Genomic DNA, 27,195 nt, shown 5'->3' with positions numbered 1-27,195 from the left:
TAAGTACTCTTTTGTTACCTTAACCTCAACATATAAAACTGTACTTATTTAGTTTCATATTCTCCACCCCTTTGAACAAAAAACAATAATTTAACTTACTACTTCCTCATCCTTTTTTTGTTAGCATTTCCATAAAAAAATTGTCTCCCATTGAGAAAGAAATAATGCAGGGTGGCCGACAAGAAAATGAGACAACTGATTTTGTGGATTGACCATCCAACAACCGTTGTCTTCCGTCTACGTGCCCATATACACTCCATTCCTCTCTTCTTCCCAAAGAAGATTATCTATCCTATAATTTTCTTATTCTATGTCTTGAATCAATAAAATTTCATAAAATAATATTAAAATATTAATTTTGTTTTCATAATTTTTTCTTGTAAATAAATAAAGCTTTGTCATGAATTTAGGATATCAAGTAAGATATGATAAGGACGATCTCATTCCTTATTGACCATTCTTGATTAAACTACAATAAATTTGAGCCTTTTTACTCTCGTAAGTTTTTTAACTCACCTCAATACAGACGTCTCACATTATCTTTATTATTCTATAATTTGATGAGGATAATAAGTTTATTACATACTCATTCACTATCATAATATATTTATATGGCTACGTAGGAGGAGAATGGGAGAGAACGTATTGCAAAATATGAATCTATGAAACCATTATTTTGTCATGCAACTTAGTATACTGAGTCCGCTTTAATTTTTCATTAATTTATAAAAATCACAAATTTGTCATGTGATAATTAAATAATAGTTTTACTTATCAACAAACAATTCAACAAAACACTATTACTACGATGGTTGGGGTATACTATGGTCTTACCCATGAGTGTTAAACCAATTTTAAGTTTTAATTATTACTATTAGTGTATTTTTTTTTGTGTGAGTCTTGGTTTTGTTTTATTTTGGATGTTGCTAATTGAGGTTCTTATGTTCTCCTCCTTTTTTAATCTCCTTATATATTGTTTTACGGTGGTGTATATTTTTCTCTTTTTTATCTTAATAAAATTTTACTCATGAAAAAACTACTATGATAACAATAGTCTCTATTATTATAATACATAAACCAGATTTAATATGTTTGATATACAAAGAGTATAAATAATGAATAAATAAACAGATAAGTAATGTTTATTCCATTTACATTTTGTTTGAGTTAGGATAAAAGGGGTGGTTGGGTCAATTTAAGGCTGAAACATTAGAAAGTGGGATAGTGTAAGAGAAGAAGAAGGATATTTGTGAGTGAATAAGACAGAGACAAACGCAGAGTACTTCTGATTCCGAATCTCTATTATTTCCTTCCTATACTAATCAACACTCTTTCCACACACTCTCTACACGCAACACAACACAACACAACACAAAATTTCCCATAATTTCAGACATAGACACTTATCCCAAATGCAACAAACACATTCCATGGCTGGAGGAGGCACATTTTTCGGTGGCGGAGACAGGAGGCTCAGACCCCACCACCACCACCACCAGGCCTTGAACTGCCCTCGCTGCGACTCTCTCAACACCAAATTCTGTTACTACAACAACTACAACCTCTCTCAGCCACGTCACTTCTGCAAAAACTGCCGTCGTTACTGGACCAAAGGCGGCGTCCTCCGCAACATCCCCGTCGGCGGTGGTTGCCGCAAATCCAAACGCTCCAACCACAACAACAACAATGATAACTCCTCTGAAACCGAAATTACTGCTCCACCGGAACATAACTCGAATTCTCATTCCAGTAGTGAAAGTTCCAGCCCCACCGCCACCACTGAAGCGGTGGTTTCAGCACCAAACACTTTCAACTCTGATTCCAACAATCGCAACGAATCAAAGTTATTGATCTGTTCCTCAAACCCTGCTTTGGAGACAGTTTCACTCAAACAACAACAACAACATGGAACGGAGGATTGTAATATTTTCTCTGAGATTGGAAGCTTCACATGCTTAATCACTTCCACCAACGACACGTTGCAGTTTGGATTCGATGCTACAACTATCCCAGATGCGTCGTCGTTTCAATGGCAGCACCAAAAAGGGTTAACAATGAACATGACTCTCACCGGTGATGACGTGGAATTGAAGTTCCCGGATAATCTCAACGGTTGTGATGCTTCGTTGCTTGATCACGGTACCGTACCCGTTGATTTATCAGGGCGCGAAGAATTTGGATCGTTGGATTTGCATGGTGATGGAGATCAAGGTTTGTTTGATCTTTCTAACACCGTTGATCATACTTACTGGACTCCTCACACTACTCACTGGTCTGATCACGATAATTCTACTCTTTTTCATCTTCCCTGAAATACCCTCATTGCCTCATTTCCTATTTTACCCTCTTTATTCGTCTTTATTTTTATAATTTAACTTTATAAATTGTTCAAAGATATCAAAACCGAAGTAAAATATCTGGAAGAGAAGAAGATGGAGGGGATTCATATAATTAATTAATTAATTAATTACAACATGTATATTTGTTTTTTTCTTTTATGGGTGAATTTCGGAGGTGATTAAATTTAAAGTTGGGGTATGTGGATGCACACTTCCATGTTAGTTTCTTCTGTCCGATTTTTCTTTTCTAAGTTCATGTTTAATGTATATGTATGTGGAATTGGATTGATTAGAGAAACAGATAATATAGCAGTCATGTCCTAATATCGAATTATGTATGAATCGTAATGGCCGGGTTTTTGTTGTTACATATTACCTTTATTATTTTTTATTTGGATGGTTTAGGTTTGTATTCGTATTATTTTGGTTTGTTTTGCTATGCAAATCCTTGCATCCGATTAATTAGCCTGTATAATTATGAAATTGAGTCCCACCTCACATTGAAATTGAATAAGCTAGGTAGAGGGAGAATAATCTAATGTTATTACTTTTATCTACAGCAAGGTTAATGTATTTTAAATAATGCATGTGTGGCTACATGGTTAATGATAGTGGGTTGTTGCATGCGTGATGATGAGTGTGCGCTTGAGTGTGAAGAAGGTTGTTAATGGAGGGTGGGACACGTGTGTTTGGGGTGAGAGGACAAGAATATGATGTGATGAGTGGGTTAGATTGTGGTGGCTTATTCTGATCGCAGAATCAGGTTGGAGTGGTGGATACCTAGATATTGTTAGAGTGGATACATAGTAGAAGGTGGTGGTTATTGAATATTGATGATGCAGGTGAGTGGGTCATTTGATGCAATTTTTATCAATGCATCATAGACATCCCTCACTTCAAAAAGGGGTCAAGTAATAAGTTCCACACAAGGATATGTTATCTTAAAGTCTATCTCAAACTAATTATAATTAAGAAAAAATAGACAATTACTTCGAGATATCATATCCTTATCCTAAGTACCACATAACCATGCCTTTTCTTAATTTATACGGTCGTGTTTTTAATTCTGGTCTTCTTCACTCCTATCCTATTTCACATTGGGTTCTAATTCGAACAAGTAAAATAATAACTGAGAAGCTCGTTTTCTTACCAATTCATATTCGTATTGGAAATATCTCTAATTGTATGCAAGTTGAATTTATTTGCTGACAAAATCATATACATATGCAAGTTGAAACCTGTTACAGCAATGCCCAATTATGAGTGGCTAAACTTCACTATTGGCAGCTGCATTCATTGTAGATTAAAATAGTCATGTGGTGATGCAAGAATGATAATTTTCAATTAATAACCCAGCAACCGACCAATTTTGCTGTATCTTTATATTCAACGCCAATGTTCAAATGCTGTTAAATGCGAGCAAAATGGTCCAAGCCTCCAAGGGAATGGGCAAAAAAAATACATTGTCATATATGGCACGCTTCATTGCATGGCCTTTTCAATGTGACAGCATAGATTGTGACTGTAGAACCCATGTTAGGGCCTCACACACAACTAGTCACATGGTTTTTTCGTGTTCCTTCTTATGCACCTGCAACCAGTGACGAATCTAGGACCCGAGGCAAGGTGCGCAAGTTGATATGAGTAGTCCAACATGTATTACTAATTATAGGCTCATATCATGTAATTTCATATAATAATGGGTTGCAAAAAAATATTAACTAAGAGGATAATGTATGTAAAAAACTTTGGTTGCCTGCACCATTATGACTTAACTTCCTTTTCATTCAAGCACTAATCAAATACTCCAACTACTGTTATTATTGCATTGGGCTATAGACCTGAACCATTAATTTATATTATATATCCGAGGTCTGAGTTTCATAACCAAGAGTTTGTTTGAATCTGGTGATGAAATCATGATGTTAATGTTAGGAATGCTTCCATATTCTGCTTTCATATTAGCTACAATTTTTGCCCATTATTTACATTAATTACGCACATTACAAGTGCTACTTTTCTTCTCTGGATATGGTTGTGTTCTCTGTAATAATCAATGCCACTTTTTATTCAGTGGTTCAACTACAACTCTAGATTCGGCAGAAATGGCGTTAAAGTCAAATGCCATTAATGATATGTTTGACAACATACATATACTTGTTGCATGGATTCTTCATCCACTGGTGTAAGGAAAACCTAAGTTACAAGTGGCACTAGTTGGTCCCATGATACCGAAAATAGAGAGGAATTTTTTTGTTTTTCCTTTTAATTTCAATAAGAATAATACTATTTTATTATAAATAAAAGGTTTAAAGTGTAATAGTATATTATTTTTTCATTTGTTTTTGTAGTATTTGACTATCCAAACAAATCCTAACTCAAACTCATAACTGTATGAGCAATTCGTTGAAGAGAAACAGTTGAGACAGAAATGGCAAATGACTTGTCAATCTTAAACATAAACTACACTTAAGATCTGAAAGGCACGTACAAATTTCGTTGCAATAACACCATTTGCAGCTTGAGAAAATAGTTGACAATCAGCACAATATGATAACTCGCTCTGTTTGTTTAGACATTGAATACTAGATCCACTTCAAATCATGTGCTTCTCTAATGTAATTTTATCTCTGTCTAGAAAGGTATTTGTTGTTGCACTTGCACCCATTCCTGGTGATGCCTAATTCTGAATATTTGGTGATTCCACAATTTGATTTTAACTAAATTCTATGGGCAAAGGCATGAGATCACCTGTTCTCAACGGTGTCTCATTGTCTGTCTCAAGCTAATCATATATTTATTAAGATATGGATAAAATAAAATTTTAAAAATAAAAAATAATAAAATAAAACATTTTGATTGACTTGGTACATGGAGCGGGACACTGTTTGTGACAAATGATCTTGAGAACATTTGTGCAAAGCACAGTATAAACGTTCTGACAGTTCCAAATGCAAAAACCCGAGAGTGGGCTGGTGTAAGTGTCATTCCTTGTGATACATTCATTCTCAATTTCTCAAATTTAGTTGGTCAACATTAATTATTGATTATTACAAGTTTATGTATATGCTCAAATGTTTCTTCTAATAAACATTAATTATTGATTATTACAAATTTATGTATATGCTCAAATGTTTCTTTTAATAATTATTGAGGTGCATGGTTAGCTTCCAATAAATATTGTTATTTATCGAGAATTAAACATTTGATATTTGATATTGAATAACTACCTAATATTTTGATATTACTATAGTATGTTCTCTTTGTTACAATTACTTCTCAAAATGATATCTCTACATTTAAAGGTGAAATTAGCGGATATTAATGCCCAAGTTAATTTTTGTTGTTGAAAGGCAATGCTATTTGCCTCAAGGCATATTAGCCTCCAAAAATTAAATGGATTTTTTATTAAGTACTACGTCATTTTTTATATCAATAATAATAATACAATAGTATTATATAAAACTCATAAATTATCTCTTTCAATAATCCCATCTCTACTAAGTTATTTGAAGACATGAACGAATTCAAGAAAATTCTTAAATCAACTATTTGAAGAAAAAAACAAAGTGGAGGGGTTAATTCCGTCATTTAAGCACATTGAATACCCGTTGTTTTGTCTGCAAATCACTATTATCATATTTTTCAAAGTCTAGTCACTCTCTCTCTCTTCAACAACAACCACTGCAGTGTGAGCTTCCCTTATTTCTCTGTTTCTTTTGAATTGAAGTGAGAAATTAGAAAAGGGAAGAAGAAGAAGAAGAAAAACACAATGTACTCTCAACACAATTCTGATTTCGTTGATCCCAACAATTCTGATACTGCACCATCATCACTACCTAATTCCAATTTGGATCGCGACCTCTTCAACGACCTCGTCGAGATTGTTCCTCTCGTTCAATCCCTCATCGTAATTTATATATCCCCCTTTCTCTTTTATAAAAAAGTTTGCATTTTTAGGTTCCTGTGAGTTTTTAAAAAATAGGGTTTTCATTATTTTTTAATTTTGATTTATGTGAAAGAAGAAAATGAAAATACTGTATTTTTTGAACTTACGTAGTGATTTATGAAACTAGAGTTGGTTCTTCGATTTTATTAACACTCTCTATTTGTTGTTTGATTATGATGATTAGGATCGTAAAGCAAGCCGTTCATTCACCCGTCGTGGCTCTATGATCTACACCAAGACACCTACAATAGGATCATTGTCTAAAAGAGTAACATTTTTAACACTTACCCTCCACTTCATTATTTCAATTCCTCATTTTTTTATTTGCAGTTTTGGTTTGCTCTTATATTTATTGTCGTGTTCATAAATGTGGTTCTTTTTGTTGGATTGTGCTAGCAATTAAGGATTTAGAAATATATATTGCTCTGCCGACTGATTTGGTTAATGACGTGGATTTGGAACATTGTTGACTCATTTTTTGGTGTTCCATGTTTACTATTACCCTTTTCTCTATGTACTCTAGTTGAGTTGGTAGAAGTCGAGCTTTGGCGCAATGGTAAGGTTGTTTGGTACGGGGCATGAATGTCATGATTTCAAATCCTGGAACAAACTTTTCGCTTGTGAGTTTAACACTACGTACATTTATCCTCTCCAAACCCCACTTGGTGGGAGCCTCTTACAATACGCTGCCATTTTACTGTAGTTGAATTGGTCAATCTCAAAATTCTGTTACCGGTATCTGCTTGAATGGGTAATGCTGTCTGTGGTATTAACTTTATTCTTGTGTTGTATGATTATGTATTTCTGTCTTATGTGATTATGTTTATGAGTGGCAGCCATATCGGAGGTTATATGAAAAATTGTATCAGTTATTTCATTCTGAAGCCTGGATAACACAAAAACTCTCATATTTCTGTCCTACATTCCTGCCACTTTGAATACTTTAGATCGCTTCTTAAATGCGTTAGATATGTTTCCATAATCATAAATCATATGTTGCCGCATTTACTTTTTGGAAGATCTTTTGTTTGTCTTGTGAAAAATATAACTGCATTGTTTACTACCCTATCTTCACATTATAATATCTGGAATGTGTGTCTGTGTTTTATTATTTTATAACCTTTCACATATGTTATCACTTAAAGCACTCAATTTGAATACAAAACTTTCTTCATTATAAGGTTTACTCTCAGTAGATGATTTACAGAAATTTATTCTTTTTATTACATTACTTAATAGAAAAATTGTATTAGATGACACAATTGAAGATTTGGAAGGCCCATTGGATTCACTTTGGTAGTGAAATAATTTTTATTCCTACTGGGCACTGGCTACTATCCACTCTAAATAACATAGTTATCACATATCAGGGATTTGCAGATAAATTTTACTGGAGTGTGTTGTCTGTCTTATGCAGCCCAAATACTCTACGGAATTCTTTTTCCAAAATTTCAAGCTAAATTTTACGAATACCTGCATTATTTTCTAGTATTCTTATTCTGGGTAACGTTATCTTCTGGTTATTGTTATTTTTATTTTGGTTTCACTCCATTCTCCTGCTTATATAGTTGTCCAAAACTATTATTTGATAAGCACGATTTATTATATGATTCTTAAATTTGCTCTGCGTAAAGCATTATGAGTGATATTCGTTTCTCAAGATCATGTACTGAATCATTACACCCTCTCCTAGGGAACAGATTTAAAAGGCAGGAACATCGGGCAATCTATTCCCATAAAAAAGAAAGTGGACCATGGAGAAAAAGAACAAGGAAAAAATGGTAGCCAAAATTCTGACGCTGACTTTTCTATGTTTTCTTCAAGAACTTTGACATCAGACAAGGACACGGAAGACTTGATTATATTGAAGGAGCAGGTAGAGGAACTTCAGAAGAAATTATGGGAGAAAGATGAACTTCTAAAGTCAGCGGAGAACTCAAGAGAGCAGATGTTTAATGCGAAACTTGAAGAATTGAAACATCAGACTCTAGAAAAGGACTCTTTACTGAAGTACACGCAACAGCAGCTTATTGATGCTAAGGTACTGATTATGTTTTTGCCACAGTTTTCTTCTTGCTTTAATTCTACTCAAGATTTGTTATTCTTAGAAGTGAGTATATGGTTAAAAATATGATTCTGTTGGTCCACTGAAATTCTTACTATAAGCTCATGCCTCATTTTAGACTTTATGAAACCTTATCCTATGAAGATCAGAATGGTGTGTTCAGAACTTAAACTGGTTGTTCCGTTACAGGATCTTATGGTAAATATAGGGGAAGATAATGTTCCTTTTGGTAAAAAGTTCTCATACATAAATAGTTATCTGTTTTTACAGATTAAGCTTGCAGACAAGCAAGCTGCTCTTGAGAAGATACAATGGGAAGCAATGACATCCACCAAGAAAGTGGAGAATCTCCAGAACGAGTTAGATTCCGTGCAAACAGACATTTCATCATTTACTTTATTGCTTGAAGGCTTGGCAAAAATTAACACTGCTGGATGCACTGAAGATTATGACACCAAGCCTTATGATTTCACTCACCTGCCAAGTATTGTGAGTTAATAAATATTTTTCAAGTCAATAGGCACAGCCTATATTTGCACACATTGATAAATATGGTGATGATTGCATCACAATATCATTTGGAAAATTCTTGTTTCACGACACATGAATCTCTCTTTTACTGATGTGTATAGCTTCCACTTTTGCATGCATGCTCGGCAATTTTAGTGTTTTAGCATTTCTAGATTCTGTACATACTTCTTATAACCTCATTTCTCCAAGGAGAGGTCTTAGTTTTGTGGGCTGAAAGAGCAACTGGCCCATCTCAGCTGGACCTAAGGTCTGAAGAGTGTACAAGAGAAAGAAGAAAAAGGGACAAAAGAGACCGGCTACTTGGTAGAGAGAGAAGAGGGTAGAGATGTGTGCTGAAGGTAGTGGAATTCGGTTATACGTTGTGTTAAGAATGCAGAGCTGTTAGCTCTCTATGGGAGCATCACGCTCTGTGGCAGTAGGATCTATACCTCTGTGAATCTCCCTTTTCTGATTCAATAATACACCCCTCGTACTTTTTATTCACCATTCTACTGTTCTATTTAGTGTTTTGATTCCTTACAAGAGGGGTATCTGGTAAAGCTGCGCATGACATAGTATGTGAATTGTTTCATAGAACACAGTTTCATTAGTATCAGGAGTTTGTAATCCTTGACTGTTGACATTTGTTCATTAACATCTCTGTTTTGTTGAACAGGATGATTTGGACGAGATGGATTTGCAGAAAATGGAAGAAGCGAGAAAAACTTATATCGCTGCAGTTGCTGTTGCCAAGGAAAGACGAGATGAAGAATCTATTGCTGCTGCTACCAGTGCTAGATTGCATCTGCAGTCATTTATTTTCAAATCTACAAATGTCAACCTGTGAATTTTTATTTTTCATCACAACCTGTTATTTTATCTGTTTAGTTTAAAATGTTTACACGTTAGTCCCTGGAGTCACAAATCATAAAGCACTTATCCTTTATTAACTTGTGCCATTTTTATTCAATACCAGAGTTTGTTCAATGATGTTAACTTTTTAGTGCCATTCATTCAGCTGAATACCGAGTAGTCATATTCATGTTCACAAGAGTCACATCACAACAGCAAATTGTTAACTGTTATTGTTCACTTACACTAATCCTTCCAAATTTTGTTGTACTTATATTTTGCCTATATTACCCAAGTTGTCTTCTGTTTCCCTATGTGGTCCATGTATGATAGCCTCATGGTGAATCTTGTGCTAATTATTATCTAACTTGTTTTATGATGTAGTTAAGGAACATTTATGCTTTCTTAAGAGGAAAAGTTAAAAACTAATCTGGATGAAACTTGGGATTTTAATCAGAAGGAAACTAAGGAGTGAGTGGTTTTTTAAGCAATGAATGAAAGAAATTGGTGAAACCATGATATTATCTTAACAATATTCGTTAGTATGGATCTATTCAATATGCATAGGTCAGCAAATATAAGAAACAGTTAAAAATGGGTGAACCAAACCAACTTATCCACAACAAATGGTGAACGGTTTTTCTTATCCTACCACTCTGAATAAAAGAATTCATTGGCGGGGAGAGAAAAAATAGAAAGAAAAATGAAAAAAGTGTAGCCATCAGAATCTACAACACTGAAATCGAACAAATCTGAGCCTCTGCTTCTTTATGTGCTGATCTTCTGACTTAGGCATTCGTACAGGACTTTCCACCCATTCCCAATTTAACCTGTGCTTATCATAAAAATAAATAACCAAAAACTTTCTCATGCTCATACAAGTCTAAGTTGTCCTTATGTGTAATAGATATTATTGATTCAAATCCTGAAAACAATTTTCTCATTTACCGTCTTAAGCTTGCAGCATATATCATTCCTAGATCTGATTAAGTGAAAGTTTTATGCACTTGGTCACTTCTTTTACAAGCTTTAGTTAAAATCCAATAAAAGTTAAACAATGATAATTATGATTAACTTACGAAGGAAAAGCAAAAGAACTTGCACTGCTTTTAGATTGGTCAGAGCCACTTGATTCAGCATGCATCACCCCAAGATCTTCAACTCCATCAACCTGATATACCCTTCTTATGCTATCTTTATATCCATGTCTACTTGGGTATACTTTCTCCTTTTCCTCCTCCTTCATGCAAATCAAACCATAGACATTAACAAGAAACTACTTTAACCACATTATGGCAACAATCAAACACCTATAGATAAAAGTTGAGGTACCTCTTTAGAAAGGGTTATACAATCTTCAACACTGTGTTGTTCATTTGCACTTGATCTTTTCTCATGTATGTTCAAGTTTCTAACTTGTTCTTCCCCCACTTCATATTTTAGCTGCTTTTTTAGGCCATAGAAAGAAACACACATAGAGAGTCAAATTTTATATCATTTCATTTTCTTTTATACTAATTTTGCATGAACAAATGATAAAACTTGTATACCTTACGATTCACATGCCTTAAGTTGATATCTTTGTTATCTTTCACATCATCAAATGTTTCATCCTCTTTTAAGCATAACACTATATAATCTTCATCAGCAGAGATTGACCAACCATAACTTGATTCACCAAACCCTTTTGCAACTAGAACCTCGTCTTTATTCTTTACCATTGGTTGTATTTTGTTGCATTTTTTGCTTGGCCATGACATGCTTCTCTTTCTATTACGTGAGTTATGGAAGCCAAATCATAATATACAAAGAGAGTTCACAAATATATGTTTCAAATATGATGTTGGTTGGTTTTGTTTAACTTTTGTTTTCCAATGATGAGAATGTTGTGTTGTTTAGCAAGATAATTCAATCATAGTAAGGAGTATGAAATTTGAATTCAAAAGTGCATTTAAGGTCATTGTAGAGTTATATAATTCAATGTGTAATTAAACAAAATAAAAAACCAATGGTGATTAATTTCCCAATTAAAGATCCTATAATTAATTGTAATTGTAATTTTTAAATTTACTTATAATAATCTTGTATCATATATGTATGACAGCTGTACTCATGATTTATAAATTGCTACGCTGTTGTATTCAATTTGCTAGAGGTGATAATGAATTGGGTGAGACTCCTCTCAAGTAATGGAGAGGTAATTGACTTTTTCATTTGTATGTTAAGGGTAAAAATGTAATATCATTTTAAATAAAAGGGATATAAATGTCAATGACATTTTCTTTACTTTTACATAACACTTGTCTCTCCATTAATAGAGAGGATATTCGTTGACAATGATAGAACTTGAACTTGTTTCATACCATTATTCATGTATCACTGTGAGAGTAGCATCAAATAAGTCAAGGGCATTATAATTTGAGTTGTATCATTTTTGAAAAAGAAAAAAGATGTATGAACTGATAGTGTATGAGATTTATATACTGTCATTATACTATTTACCATTGATGTTTAATTATTGTTAACTTTTCAAAAAAATAATTCAAATGAAATATGAATGATGGTGTACATGCGTATAAATCTTTACATTGTTAATGTACAGATTTTGCACTCATTTCCTTTCATTCTTTTTCAGAATTCAAATAGCAAGCAGACCTTAGATAAGATTTGGAGAAGAATGAAAATAAATGAAAGATTTTAGAATTGTGCATTTGTGAATTGGTTTTTGGAAGAAAAAAAAATAAAGAAAAAAAGAAAGAGTTATACTCTTTCATGTATATTATAGAGTCTTTCATGTATATTACTTCTCATCTAACTCACAAACAGAAAGTTACATATACGGTGAAAGAGTCATTGAACATAAAAGAAGAAATGAAAGATTCATTAATGCAAGTGGGTCCCTTGAGTGCCCTCACACACATTTTGCACTAGTATACTCATTGTCATTGGTTGGTAGTTATCTATTTTCATACACAAACTTGGTCACTAGTGAGTGGCTTGGAATTCATATAAACATCCAGATCTAAATGCCACCTTTGTATTATTAAAAAACTAGTAAATTTGGGTGAATATTGATATAGCTCCAAATTTATGTTACTATAAACTCCTGGATATAGTAAAGTTTTTTTCTGAGGGTAAAGTTATCTCTATGTTGTCTTCATTGTTGAAAGTACCTAATGGGGGTCCCCTATTTTGCATAAATAACATTGTATATAAAATTGGCAAAATGGAACTCAACAAAACAATAGTAGTGTTCAGCAATATCAATAAAATAGAATCTAAAATTTAACTCTCAATCAATCAGATTTAGTAGCCACCACTTATGAAGTCATCAAACCTGAATCTAGTGGGGTTCACATACATAGGGATGCCACAGATGAATGTCATTAATTTTGTCTTTACCTTATGTGATATAATAATGCATATATATATATTTAACATGATATATAATATATTTACTATTTTTATACATATTTTTAATATTCAAACACACTTACAATGAATAATAAAAGATGTACCATTTTATTGGTATAACTACGAAAAATATTCCTCACGAAAGATAAAGTCAGCGTGTTTCGTTGATGAAAGGATAAGCCAATGACATGTAAGTAGATAGAGAGTTGAGTTTTAATGTATTCAATACTCGAAGGATAATAACTCACACTTGAAGGAGAGATGTTTGGTATTCCAAATGTGAATGAAGAAGTCTCACATTATGCACAAGTGAATGAGTTAAAGAGCATGTAGTGACTTAAAGATTTTGGTCAAGATGTAGTGTCAAACTTTCTTCTATATGTCTTTCACTTAGGTCGTAGAAGAATGTTACACCCCATGAATGAAAATATTCTAACGTTACGAATATTATTTTAAGGAAAACTAATCTTTTGAAAATATGTAGCTTATACGAATCAAATATTTTCTTACACCAATAGATCAATACTATATCATCTACTAAAATCAATAACCAAATTATAATCCCAATCAAAAACTCACGTGACCAAAAAACCACAAATGAAAAAACTGAGTGAAGTATGAGTCACCAAGATCTAAAATTTGAAACTGTAATCGCTAAAATTGCGGTGTCATTATAAATATACAACTAGTATTCATTCCGTGAGTTTTGAGTTGGAAGAAAAATGGGTGGTTGGAGTATAGCTCTGCACGGCGGCGCTGGCGACATTCCATTTTCACTGCCACCGGAGCGCCGTCAGCCTCGGGAAGAAGGCCTCCGCCACTGCCTCCAAATCGGCGTTGAAGCTCTCAAATCCCAAAAGCCTCCTTTGGACGTTGTAGAACTTGTTGTGAGTACTATCTATTTTCTCTCTTTCTTTCACTTTCTATCATTTCAATGCTGAAGCTATATATATATATATATATATATATATAATAATAATAATAATAATAATAAAATAGGTTCGTGAGTTAGAGAATATTCAACATTTCAATGCGGGAATAGGATCTGTGTTAACGAATAGTGGAACAGTGGAAATGGAAGCATCAATAATGGATGGAAAAACTATGAAATGTGGAGCAGTTTCTGGTCTGAGTACAGTTCTGAATCCAATTTCACTAGCTCGATTAGTTATGGATAAAACTCCTCATATATATCTTGCTTTCCAAGGAGCTCAAGATTTTGCTAAACAACAAGTAATCCTTTTACTCTTTATCATCCTTTATTTCTTATAACATTTACATTTTAATCTCACTCAACTCTCTTGTTACTGTATTTGACACTTTACATGGTTATTTTTATATATCATTTTTAATAATCTTTTTGTATATAGTCTCTTACATGGAAAAAAAAATGATAGACACCATATGTTATCCAATTTTTTGATGTAGAATAAAACTTTTCCTTTTCCTCTCAGGACTAAGAAATAATACACTGTCAAAATTTTCTAGATGTGCAGTGTGTGTGGCTTTTATTATTGTGTTCCATCCTACTAGATATAAATATTATAATACATGTTACTAATTTAATTTAGCTTTTCAACCTAGGGAATCAAATTCTTCAATAGGTCTACTTGAGTCACAGGGATCACATGTTCCACCAAACTTCCAAGCCTACTTTTTATTACCTTTTGTTTTTAAAAAATTTATTTTGCTCATGTGTCAATATGTAATTGATTTAGAACAGAGAATGAGACACGGTTTTGACTTTGATAAAACAACAAAGTAAAACATCATTGGTAAAAAACTAAAAACATTTTGCCACCATGAACTGCTTTGCTGGTGTTACTTTTGTTCCAAACTGAACAGTCTTGTGCTTCATCTTTAATGAAATCCCTATTTTCCAGGGTGTTGAGACTGTAGATTCAAGTCATTTTATTACTGCAGAAAATGTTGAAAGGCTAAAGCTGGCAATAGAAGCCAATAGGGTCCAGGTATTTTAATTTTGCATGATGGAACCAAAAAGTAGCACATTTATGTTACATTGATCCTCAAATTTCATTTTTTTCCTCCTATGATGTCGATTACATTAGTTCTTCACAAATGTATAGGTTGATTATAGTCAATATAATTATCCCCAACCTGCTCAAGATGATGCTGAGAAGGAATTACCACTTGCAAATGGTGATAGTCAAATTGGAACTGTTGGGTGTGTAGCTGTTGATAGCCATGGAAATCTAGCTTCTGCAACATCCACTGGTGGATTAGTTAACAAAATGGTTGGTCGAATCGGTGACACGCCCCTCATAGGTGCCGGAACTTATGCGAATGAACTTTGTGCAGTTTCTGCAACAGGTAAAGGTGAAGCAATAATATCTGCGACGGTAGCAAGGGATGTGGCTGCACTCATGGAGTTCAAAGGCCTTTCTCTCAAGGAAGCTGCTGATTATGTTGTACATGAGCGTACACCAAAAGGCACTGTTGGTTTGATTGCTGTGTCTGCTGCAGGAGAAATTGCCATGCCTTTTAATACAACAGGCATGTTCAGAGCATCTGCTACTGAAGATGGCTATTCAGAGATTGCAATTTGGCCTACTACCTAAAATAAATTGATTGTTTTGAAAGCTGTTCTGTTTTCCATGCTTCATGTATTCTGACATTTTTAAATGCTTCATGCATGGTTATATCATATCATAAGGAATAAGAATATTATCTGAATTCAAGTTACAGATTCTTGTTTGGTTCCACATCCTAGTCTTCCTGAAGCACCTCTTTAGGAGTAATTAAATTATCTGACCCTGCATGCTTTTCTAGTCTGGCTCACATTTTAAATGCGATCACTTTCTACCCATTATCAATTTATCAACATTTTTATAACAACCACCTCCTTAGGAGTAATTAAAAACTGTATGATCTAGATTTGACGTAGAGATTTACATCCTTGATAAGCGCTCCAAGATAAAGCAGGCATCCATTTCATGAGTCCAATAAAATGAACTTATATTGTAAAAATCAAAATGCTTTAATCTGATTTTATTGTTAGAAAAGTTTTTTTTTATTGATTGGTAAGGAATGTATGCCCACTTAATTGTGTGAAGTAACAAATAAATCATAGCTTACTCGGTTGTGATCATAACTGAAGATTGATATGCTAACCTGTACTGCTGCCATTAGCATGCTATATTGTGGTAATTTACTTTGGTTAAGTTTTTGGTTTTTACCAAAAGATCGTTGTCTGGTTCTATCAGTTGCCTAAAAGCAACACTGATATTACTTTCAATTTATAGTTGTTTCCTTAACAAATGATGCTAAGTTCTTGAAGAACTGCCATATCCAACAAAATATTGTTGCCTTGGCAAGTAAACTTCGGTTCAACTGGCAACAGAGGGTCGCTATAAGATTCATTAAGGCAAAACAAGAGGGAGAAGGATAAAAAAATTGTTTCCATTCCATTAAGTTACTATTTGGAAGAGCTTATAAATTATTACAAGAATACCAAATCATTCTACAACTAGCATAAGGGGAAGAGATAGCCCGGTCGGCCAAAAATGGATTCTCCCACATCTCTTCCCCTAAGGCATATTAACTTTCTTGTGTATAAGAAATCATTCTGTACTCGTTCAAGACACTGGTTCAAAATATAATGGGGAGAAGGAGGGAAACACAAAACAAAATTCCTAGCAAAGTCAAAAAAAAATTACTTCTGACCTACAGTAGTAAAGCAACCACAGACCAAGGGATCAAAATAATCTGGGATTGCACAGTCCATCAGCAATCGAGAAATAGTGCATTTCAACTTGTGACACAATCTTGAAGATAAGGATGACTTCGATTTATGTATCTGTCCCATAGTGGCTTATACCTGCCTATAGCTAATTTCAGCCACGGCTTCATGTTCCCGTTGAAGTGAACAACTGCTGCACTTTCGATCAGGCGGTTGTCAATATTCAGGTCATAACCCAATCCTAATACATGCCATCTTCTGTCAAGTGGCTCTGTCAAACCATAAAAAGATAGAAGAGCTGGAGGAAGTGTCCCCAGCTTCCAAAGTGTCCCATCAGCATTCTGCTCTTGCCAATAGTGATATTTTGTGGTCACGTTTGCCTTCCTCCATGCAACCAAGTCAAAAATGTTCATACCAAATGCCCATGCACATGCCTGCGGATCAAACTTTGAGCTTATAATTGAATTTGAGAAGTTGAGATACTTGTAGTACCGGTGGAACGCTTCAAGACAGGTTTCAACTGCACCATTCACATTTCCATGCAAATCCAGTGAGAAAAGAGGCGTAAGGTCCTTCTGGACAACAAGATCATCATCGAGGAAAATAACCTTCTCAAGTTGTGGATAAATCTCAGGGATGTAAAACCGAAGATGATTCAATAAAGACAAATGCTTGGGATTCCGCATTTTTGGTTCAACATTTACATCTTGATATACCCCAAAATAGAAGGATCGTGAGTCTGAATTGAGAAGCTGCTTGACAAGTGGAGAGTAAGATGCATTCAACCAATGAAACTCGTCAATATTCTGTACCTCTATCGTGGCCCCTTTAAAGTCATTACTGAGAAACCATGCTTGCATTGCTCCATAATTGACTCCATTGGTGACAATGTGGAAGACCAACTGTTTTGGATGGTCAGCGCTGGACACAGTGGAGTTAACAACTACAGATGTTGCCAGTACATTATCAGAAAATATGCAGAAATGATATAGATTATTGTCCATGAGCCGCGGGGAGTTTTTCGTCTCATCTGAGAGTTCTTGCAGGGATGGTTTCTTAAGCCAATCAGTCATAAGTTTTATGTTTAGGTAATGAAGACTCTTGGGCAGTGCTTCAGCTGCTACTTGACCAAACACAGTGCTTTGAATTGTTGCTGCATTGGCACGCTCTTCAAGAGCTTGAACATGTGATTTCATAGTCACTATTGTAGTCGCAATATCATAATGGATATCTTGTGCCTTAAAAATGAGAGAAGAGAGGCTTTTAATGATTGGCTCAGCTTCCTCCTGTGCGACAGGCTCACCAGTCATGGCAGCTTTTGAAAGCAAAAGCTGGCATCCTCTTATCTTTTTACTAAGCTGCCAGGCTAGATGAAGATTATTGTGCTCTTTAGCAATGACCACATAAGCCTTTGCCAGAGTCATTTGTTCGGCTAACTGCCGAGAAAATGATTTTGCACTCGTAATTTCTTCAGTAAAGTTCAAACTCTCCCTAGCAAAATGTTCAACTTTTGCATTTCTCTCCTGCAAAGGAAAGCCACTTGCTCTATAAGTACCTCGAAGATAGGCAGTAAGAGCTACTTTTGACAACAAATATACTCATATGGCCCACAAAATACAACTGTCACAACAGAGTAGTCAGTGATATCACTAAGGAGAGTGATGTCCAAGTGAACACTGAAAAGTTTTCAAAGCTAATAATCAGTGCATGTTTTCCCATTCTAGTAATAAATCACTAAATGATTTCTACCCAGAATATCTTTTCTCCAATAGGATTCAAACACAAATTCCACAGCACCCAAAATACAGATCAAAATTTGAGATAGCCTCTTAAATAAAAGCCAGTTTGAAAAAGAAGGAAACAGATTCAGACCCAATGAATAAAGTCCTAGAGGTTATTCCCCCATAGGTCATAAATCCTTGGATGTAACTACATCAACAACAATCAAGCCTTTACCCATTAGGTGGGGCCGGCTACATGGATTGAACGATGTCAAAATGCTCTATCATGAATCATGTTCATTGACGGGGTGACATCTCCTGTTCCAAAGTGTGTACCACTCTATGCACCATGTGTTTCTCATTGGTCAGAAAATGTAAAGTTAATATATATTTAATTTGTGATTTATTTTTATGACCAATGAAAAACACATGATACATGAAGTGGGACAAACTTTGTGACAGAAGATGTGGTCCCTTCATTGACAAAGACAAAAAAAAATTGGATGTAACTGCTATGACAAAAACATTGAACACTTAAAATCACAAAGGTTGATGCTGATGGCATAAAGCCAGACCACAAACCAAAATACATGAAAATGAGGAATTAATCAAGTAACAAGTCATATTCTTTATGTTTTGTCCAGTTGCACATCTTATTGTCAGGGCAACTGTAACATAACACTTAAAAGCCTAAATTACACTAAGAATCATAGGAACAGAACACAAATGCTCTGATTAAGCTTGACTTCACAGCAAGAATAACAAAATCATAAATGTTTTTATTACAATCAAGAATTGACATATTTTATATTTGTTTATCTGTTTATCATATCTGAAAGCATGAAATCAAAATTTTCAACCAAAGGTGACTTCAAAAAAGTTCAGCTATGAAAAGTGACAACTATAACTTGATAGAGGATCGGAGAAAAGAATGTTGCAGCAGCTATGGTCCAGATATGTAATAGAGAACACATAGCCAATGAATACGCCATTCCATAAAACTGTTACACTCTTGCCCTAGTAATGGACCATCTATATATTTTTAAAAGACGCATGGCACAATCCACCAAGAAATTACACCCCAAAAAATGATAAGAAACAGCAATACTATATAATTCTAATTTCTAAGCCCAACCAGATGATAAACACTCGGATCTTCACATTAAAAAACAAGTTTACAATCAGAATCCATAACAAGATCACTAATATACATTGAAGAAAAGCAATATAAAAAAGAAAATGAATAAAAAAAGATGGATATTAAATGTTTGCATGTGAAAATAAGAAAGAAGACATGACACTGAGATCCCAGTTGCCAGGTTATACTTGATCCAAATTGAATTGAATGCACTACAACCTTAGCTGTATCTCCTAATTGTTAAGTAAAAAGCCATAATTGCAAATCCAAAATTTGATTGTTTAAAACATTTTAATCAAACATGAAATGGTTTCATCTGATTCCAATGCTGACACAAACAAAGATTGCCCTTGATCAATTTGGCACTGGAGAAAGTGAAATACGAGCTAATAATTACTAAACTAGAATCTAAAATATGAGGCAAAATGAATAAAATTAAAAAACTTAATATCAAAATATCATATCCTAAATTCTAAAGATCAATTGGGTATGAACAAAAGAAACAAACATCTATACCCAAAAAAGAAAAAAGACGAAAAAGTGAATTGGTTAATTGAAGTTACCAGAGAAGGATAATCATTGGGATCTTGGTGATGATGATGATGTTGGAGAAAGAACAAGAACAAACCCAGAATAGAGAACAAGGCAAGGAACAACCAGATCCAATAAGTTAACCTCCGTCTAACCGGGCGCCGAAACTCGGCAGCCCGCCGCCGCATTTTTCACCGATTCCGTCAACAATTAACCCTTCACTATCAGTAATTCAGATTTCAGAGCACCCCATGTTTTGGATTTGATCAGAAACCAATCAAAATGAGTTCTTTTGAGATGGTAGAGGTAGAAACCAATGTTCCTTGTTAAGTTTCTTAGGTGGGTATTCACAAGACAACCTAATTCCTATGTAATAAGATGCAGTGTTGTAGTTGCAGAATGAGAGAGTGTGAGTAAGGGGCTAGTGGTATATGTTGATCTATTATATGTATGAGGAAATTGAGGATTAGTGAGGCTTGCTTTGTTGTGATGGGAAAGGGTTTTGTTTTTCTTTCACTCGTGACCAGGTACAGAAAGATGTTGCCAGGATCAGTCTTAAATACCCATAAAATTATAAGAGTAATAATATATATTCTTACTAAATCATCTTATATATTATTATCGGTTAAAATCCTCCGATCAAATGAGTAATAATTCGATTTTTTTCGACAACACTTGTTGAAAGGGACATTCACACGTCCTAAAATAAATTAACTTTTTACCAAAAGGTGAGAGTATATTATTAATAATGCCGAAAAATCATCTTATAGAATGAATTAACACATGATTTGTAAACTAATAATTAATTAATAGTATTATTTCGTATGATTTCTCAAACAATGTATATTGTCATTTGTTGTGTTTGAAAAATATGGTATTTTCAATAATTAATTATTTTTCTTATCAGTAATATATAGAATAACACAATTTTTTGCTTAGTCAAGGGTATTTTCTTACCATATAGATATAAAACTAATTTTTTTTGGGTATGTGATTATCACTCTAAACTAGTATTGTTATTGAAAATTGAAATTTTTTGGTTGAAAATCTAATAAGACATTACTACTAGACTGATATCTTATTGGTAGAATAATATATTATTTTGATTCAGCATGTTTTCAATAATACTATCCATTTTATCCGTTTTATAAAAAAATGTAAAGACTACTCTCAATTTATATAGGTTTATCTAACACCAATAAATTAATTATGTTTCTTTATATTCAAATACAATATTATAGTTATATTAAAATAATATAAATGAGTAGCTTATATATTTAAATAAATAAATATATTACATATAAACCATAAAAATGTTTAACTTATAGATATCCAGCTATTTATAATTTATTATTTAATTATATATTTTTATTATTTAAAGAGTATATATTATTATTTTATAGTGGATTTTAATGATTGAATTTAATTGTGGTGATAAATATAATATATAATTTTATTTATAAATATATACTTAAACTTAAACTTTTTGGTTGATTAGTCTCAAATATCCACTATTTGCACAAATATAAGTATTAGCATGAGTAAGTACTACATGCATGCCTCATTGCTATCTTGGTTAGATGAGTTTTACATATTAAACTAAATAAGGTTTGTTAAGCAACATTAATGTAACATATTTATAAATAAAAAATTGATAATAGATACTTGACCAACAACCTAACTTATTAATAGGTGTTAAATCCATTAAGTTGTACAGTTTTTGTTACATCTCGAGACATATGATTCCAATATGAGTTAGGAAAATATATTGAAGAGGTAAGGAGCTAGTGCTTGTTCTTCTTCCACATTGGAGTAGAGAATACTTTGTGAAATAAAAAAAAGTTGAAATCTGGATTAAGAGAAACTAAGTCCTTGTCACTTATTAGAGCAAAAATTATTTTAATTCCAATTATTTTACTGCAAAAAACGTTTTCAAACGTTTAGAATACGACATATATCTAACAAGAGTATTAGGTGTAACTTATTATTCTCAATAAAACTTTAAGTGAATTTACTGTACAAGTGTACAGTGTGTATATAAATATCAATAAAACCTCATTTAAATGTGGCACTCTATAGTTTAAATGCTATAACTCTTGTTAATAGCTGCTACCTGGTCCAATTTGTTGGGATGGATGGGGCCAGACTCAACTGAAAAATTGAAAATAACCCAAAATACTATAACCCTACTGGGCTAGGCAAATCCATTTCGGATAATAGCTGGACATGGATGTTGGTTCCCTCCTTGGGTCACCCGAGCAAAATATTTGTTAGAGCTTAAGACAAAAATCGAGACTCGAGTAGCAGATTTAGCGAGTATCCGCATGGCAAGGCAGATACCGATAAAAAATAAAGTATTGGCCTGGACTCATCCATACTCATTGTTTTCTCTAACTATATTACTCAAAAATCAATTTGGTTGTAACCACAAATCTATAAAATTGGATCATTTCCATTACCGGAAGGTCCAGTACCTCATACGATTGTGACATGTGGCTTTAAAAAGATTTGCATGGTATAAATCTTATAATATTTTGAGACAAAATATTATTATAAATGGTGAAATCAAATCAATGCATCATATTTCAGTATTGGACTCTCTAGTACTGGAGAGGATCTCAGCCCCAAATCTATAAGGTAAGTTTGAGGAAAAATATTATAATAGATAAAATATCAAAATATTAAAAAAGTGTAGAATATGAGATAATAGATAAAATCCACAATTGGATATCACTAACAACTTGTAAAATTTGGCCTATGTTCAAATATACACACCTTTAAAACAAAAATTTACGTTTTGTTTGTTCAAAATTTCCAATCATTGAGGCAAAATGCTATAAATAAGATGAGATTTATACCAAGTGTTAACCATTGATGTATGTATATGTTCCTTTTTAAGCAATAACCCTAGTTGGAGTCATGCTTTCTTGGAAGAAAATATGAGTGTTCTGTGTTGTAAAGTCCTGTGCTGTCAATAATAGACCTCGAATTGTGCACAATGAAAGGTGATAAATTATAAGCAAGTTTTCCTTTTTCTATTTATTTTATATCAGAATCCAATCACTTTTCGAATCAAGATTGTTTTATATAATATTTAGCAAAATGCTGATCCAGAATGAGAGTTCATGTACCATGAATCTCACTGTTCAATGGAATTCAGACTTATTCTATCTTTATATCACAGCTTATGTTCAGTTATGTTATCTTTGTCATTATTAAGTGCACATTTATCATATTATAGTCAACTCTATCACTTTGTAGGAAATAAATGATAATCAAAACTCATAAAACAATGCTTTAATTATATCATGACTATGGTGTACAATGTATGGTTTTAATTAACCAGCATCAAGTAAACTTCACTTTGCACCAAAATGCATTCATACTTGGATACCAAAACAAATATGATTTTCCTAATAATAACATTATGCCAAAAGCCAGAATTTTTTATGGCGTTTGGTAGTAATCAAATAGCCTCCAAGTTTTTTATTCTTCCTCCTCACTGCAACAGTCATGCAAGGAGAGTTCTGAATACAATATTGAACAACCCCATCTCTTTTTCTAGCCAATCTCTTCATTAAGGTCCATAAGATTGATCTTTTTCTTTGTCCAACAACCAATAATGACACCTTTTGTTGCTTTGCCTCTTGCACTATAGCAGCACCCTTTTCTTCTCCTTCAACCATTACTACATTCACTTTCACCTGATCAAACCCAACATGTTACCACGTCTCCTAAACAATATATGTTCAATGTATAATAATACATTTACTACTACCAAATACCAATAGTTAGAAGGTTATGGTTGTAGTTTAATTAGTAGTAGTTTTAAGTTTGTTAGACTAGTTTACAAAGTTAATAAGTTGATTACTAATTACTCCATTTTTCTAATGTTTGCTCAGATACTTTTTATGCAATAACTTAAAAAAACATGTTCTCATTATCATAAATAAATCATTTAACAATGAAAGCTTAAGAAAAACCATCAATTATGATGTTATAATATAGGTCAAATAATTGAACACTTACCCCAGGTTTCTTCGTTTCACACATACTTTTCATATCAAGTAGAAGTTGATAAGCTTTCAGATTAAACTTCCCAGGAGACTCTCCACCTGCAAAGTCAACATATAACTGAACTTATCTTTCATATGTGTCTATTTAATAAATTAAAAAATAAATTAATATATAGCTATATTATTCTCACCATCTCGGGTGTTCTTGGCTACATGAACAAGAACAACAGTGTCTTGGGTTTGAACAGTGTGTGAGAGTGCCCATTCAAGTGCCCCTTTAGCTTCATAACTAGAATCCATAACCACCATTACTTTGTTGCCACTTTCAGCTGATCCCTTATTATTATCAGCAAGATCTCTACTTCCAGAGTCATGGCTTGCATACTCAGTTCTGTTTGCATATTTGATAGAAGATGATGAAGACTTAGCTCTCAAAGAAGAAGAAGCTCTAATACGAGGTTTAACATGACCAATGCACAAATTGTGTAACCTGATACGTGTTCTTCCCATGTCTTACAACTTCAACTGTGTCTAATCACTCTATATATATATATATATATGTATGTGTATATATACATGTCGGGGAAGAGAATTAAAGAAGGCCAGCTTATATTTTTGTCACACCCTTGACTTTGATCTTATTTGTTTGGTTCATTTTGGTGTTCACTATTTCAAATAACAATTAATGGTTCCATTGTTTGTTTCTGAATGATTTCTAAGTGGTGGGGCTGTAGTTGAACGTGAGAGCCATGAATTTTTATTCTGATGAACTAAAGAGTTGACAATGTGAACATGAATTATTTAATGGCTACCACACGCTTGTGAGAATAATTCTCATGACATGGGCAAAAATTACTAAAACTGCCACTAATGATCAATTTAAAATTTAGTAAGGAGGGATTAAGTTCTAAGAAAGATAAATTGCAAGGAATCATGAGAGGAACGTGGTTACTTAGTGGTGCCTAGGATAAGTTCAGGCCTTGCATCTCTTACTTGGTTTGGATGAATAGGATTCCACTCGTAGACTCTCGAGTACTTGACTCTCCAGTATTCGGAATGTGAGAGATGATTTTTTTAAGTTATTTAATTTAAAATTAAATAAAAATTTGAACTATTAAAAATTTACTATTATCGCATGTTATGATCTGAAGTAAGACAGATTTTTAATGCAAATTAATGCCACCAACAAGTACATTAAATTTGTATTTTAATAATCTTAGAATTCCAAGTGCTTAACAATATTTTTTTGATATACTAAGGGTATTTTTTAATTTTTTTAGGTTAGAAATTAATTTTTTTTAGAGTTTGTGATTATGCTATTTGCCCATACTTCAAAACCTCTTTCCCAATTTGTAGCAGCCAGCATTGATGCTCATGAGTCATGACCCAACTAACCAACCTCGCCAGATAAGTCAAAGTATCAAGCTGATTTGAATATTTGTTGGATATAATCTGGAGTTAGGATAAAACTTACACTTTAATTTTTCAACTAACAACTCTTAAATCTTAATATGATTGGATGAGGTTGGTTTTAATCATTATATAGAGATTCAACCATTCATCTTGGTTTTCAACTATCATATAAGCTTACACAACCTTTATCTCTTTTATTCGGGCCCACCACCAGCTATATATAGCTAGCATGAAGCATACATATAGAGATTTTCTAAGAAATATTTCAATAAATTAATAAACTTCTTGGATAAATCTGGATAGAAAGATAATGTATTGTTTAATATTGATAGTATTAAAAAGTGTCCTAATCACATTGTTTAAGGATATAAGAAGAGTAAGTAGACATTCAAAAATTGTGCAGCTGGCAAGATTTGAACAAAATTACTAACATTTTTATATTTGCAACTCTACCAACTAAGTTGTCTATTAAGGACCATAGATAAAAATTACTTGTTTTAAATCTTTAAACAATGTCTATAAGACACATTCTCCTTTTAATATATTCAGTTTAAAATATTATAAAACATCCTTTCTTTTTATTTTATTAGAATTTAACTAAATACAGCATTCAAAATTATACCTTTTTATAAAAGAATATAATATTTATATATAAGTGTTTAAAAATTCATACACAATTCATATATTATTTATCATTATTTGTATTAGTTTTTTGAAGATAAACATGAATTATAAAACACAAGTAAAAATATATAAAACTCAAAAATATCATATCACTCGAATCATTAGTGACCTCTTGATTAGTTCATGTACAATTTTAAAGTTGATTAAACCCACTCAATATGCATGGACCATGTAACCCTATTACACGGACGGGCTTATTAAGAGTTTAAAGAAAGCTTGGGCCATTGTTACCGTGAAAGAAAAAACAGAAGATGAGCCCATGTTTTAGAATATGCTAGATTCATTGCCACATAGCTTTATTTACTACACATTTCCGAATCCATGCATATTCTAAATGAGTGTGTCTAGCAAATAGGGATTAGGGATGTATAAAACTCATGCAATATCATTGCATATATTTTTCTCTCTTATAAATTACTGTTCTTTATCAGAACACAAAGATACGGACTATGAAGGATCAGATGTTGATGAAGGGGTAGGAAGTGATCGCCTAGGTGATAGGAGGAAGCAAGAGAGTTGGGCCCGCCGGTGGAAGTACCTGAAAAGGTTCTCCGACGATCAAGTCAGTATATGAACTAGAGAGAGTGAGTGATAGGAAGAATAATATTAGAGAGTCAAGGAGTTGAGATTAAGATACTTCCTGTTGGTGGATATCCCTATTTATAGGAGGGAGAGTTGACATTGGGTTCTTGGCTGGTGGTGCGACGCGTGGCCGACCAAAGGTGTTGTCGGGAGTTGCTTTTCCCGTGTCAGGCGGTCTGTTAGGATCGTACACTGTGCCATTCTTGTCTTCTAGCCTGTGGTTGGTTTGGTACCCGTTCTGCAACCCGTCTGTCGTGCTGGCAGGTAGGTTGGTGGAGTAC

At 33.4% G+C, this 27,195-nt stretch overlaps 6 protein-coding genes across 7 annotated transcripts; 3 read left to right on the top strand and 3 right to left on the bottom strand.

Annotated features, from left to right (window-relative positions):
• Nucleotides 1,184-2,709, top strand: LOC109344711 (dof zinc finger protein DOF5.4-like). Its single transcript, XM_019583466.1, has 2 exons — nt 1,184-1,331; nt 1,364-2,709. Exon 2 carries the CDS (start codon nt 1,413-1,415, stop codon nt 2,310-2,312), a length of 900 nt encoding a protein of 299 aa, XP_019439011.1. The 5' UTR covers nt 1,184-1,331; nt 1,364-1,412; the 3' UTR covers nt 2,313-2,709.
• LOC109344704 lies at nt 6,001-9,853 on the top strand. Its single transcript, XM_019583459.1, has 5 exons — nt 6,001-6,249; nt 6,473-6,556; nt 7,982-8,329; nt 8,624-8,842; nt 9,540-9,853. Exons 1-5 carry the CDS (start codon nt 6,112-6,114, stop codon nt 9,708-9,710), a joined length of 960 nt encoding a protein of 319 aa, XP_019439004.1. The 5' UTR covers nt 6,001-6,111; the 3' UTR covers nt 9,711-9,853.
• LOC109342079 (protein BREAKING OF ASYMMETRY IN THE STOMATAL LINEAGE) lies at nt 10,235-11,628 on the bottom strand. Of its 2 annotated transcripts, none has more exons than XM_019580078.1 (4): nt 11,266-11,628; nt 11,048-11,161; nt 10,795-10,955; nt 10,235-10,545 (listed from the first exon to the last, which is right to left on the bottom strand). In XM_019580078.1, the coding sequence occupies exons 1-4, from the start codon at nt 11,473-11,475 to the stop codon at nt 10,437-10,439; spliced, it is 594 nt and encodes a 197-aa protein (XP_019435623.1). In that variant the 5' UTR covers nt 11,476-11,628; the 3' UTR covers nt 10,235-10,436. The 2 variants fall into 2 exon arrangements, with proteins under 2 accessions (XP_019435623.1, XP_019435633.1); XM_019580088.1 differs by having other exon boundaries at nt 11,048-11,158.
• LOC109344701 (isoaspartyl peptidase/L-asparaginase) lies at nt 13,812-15,834 on the top strand. The gene is made up of 4 exons (XM_019583455.1): nt 13,812-14,016; nt 14,129-14,362; nt 15,013-15,099; nt 15,217-15,834. Exons 1-4 carry the CDS (start codon nt 13,852-13,854, stop codon nt 15,706-15,708), a joined length of 978 nt encoding a protein of 325 aa, XP_019439000.1. The 5' UTR covers nt 13,812-13,851; the 3' UTR covers nt 15,709-15,834.
• LOC109344696 (probable galacturonosyltransferase 11) lies at nt 16,533-20,760 on the bottom strand. The gene is made up of 2 exons (XM_019583450.1): nt 20,252-20,760; nt 16,533-18,352 (listed from the first exon to the last, which is right to left on the bottom strand). The coding sequence occupies exons 1-2, from the start codon at nt 20,405-20,407 to the stop codon at nt 16,898-16,900; spliced, it is 1,611 nt and encodes a 536-aa protein (XP_019438995.1). The 5' UTR covers nt 20,408-20,760; the 3' UTR covers nt 16,533-16,897.
• Nucleotides 23,497-24,789, bottom strand: LOC109342071. The gene is made up of 3 exons (XM_019580066.1): nt 24,427-24,789; nt 24,249-24,334; nt 23,497-23,923 (listed from the first exon to the last, which is right to left on the bottom strand). Exons 1-3 carry the CDS (start codon nt 24,743-24,745, stop codon nt 23,645-23,647), a joined length of 684 nt encoding a protein of 227 aa, XP_019435611.1. The 5' UTR covers nt 24,746-24,789; the 3' UTR covers nt 23,497-23,644.

The sequence above is a fragment of the Lupinus angustifolius genome, chromosome LG01 (genome assembly GCF_001865875.1).
Source record: "Lupinus angustifolius cultivar Tanjil chromosome LG01, LupAngTanjil_v1.0, whole genome shotgun sequence".
In the NCBI taxonomy this organism is placed as follows: domain Eukaryota; kingdom Viridiplantae; phylum Streptophyta; class Magnoliopsida; order Fabales; family Fabaceae; genus Lupinus; species Lupinus angustifolius.
This window is presented reverse-complemented; position numbering and strand designations above follow the sequence as displayed.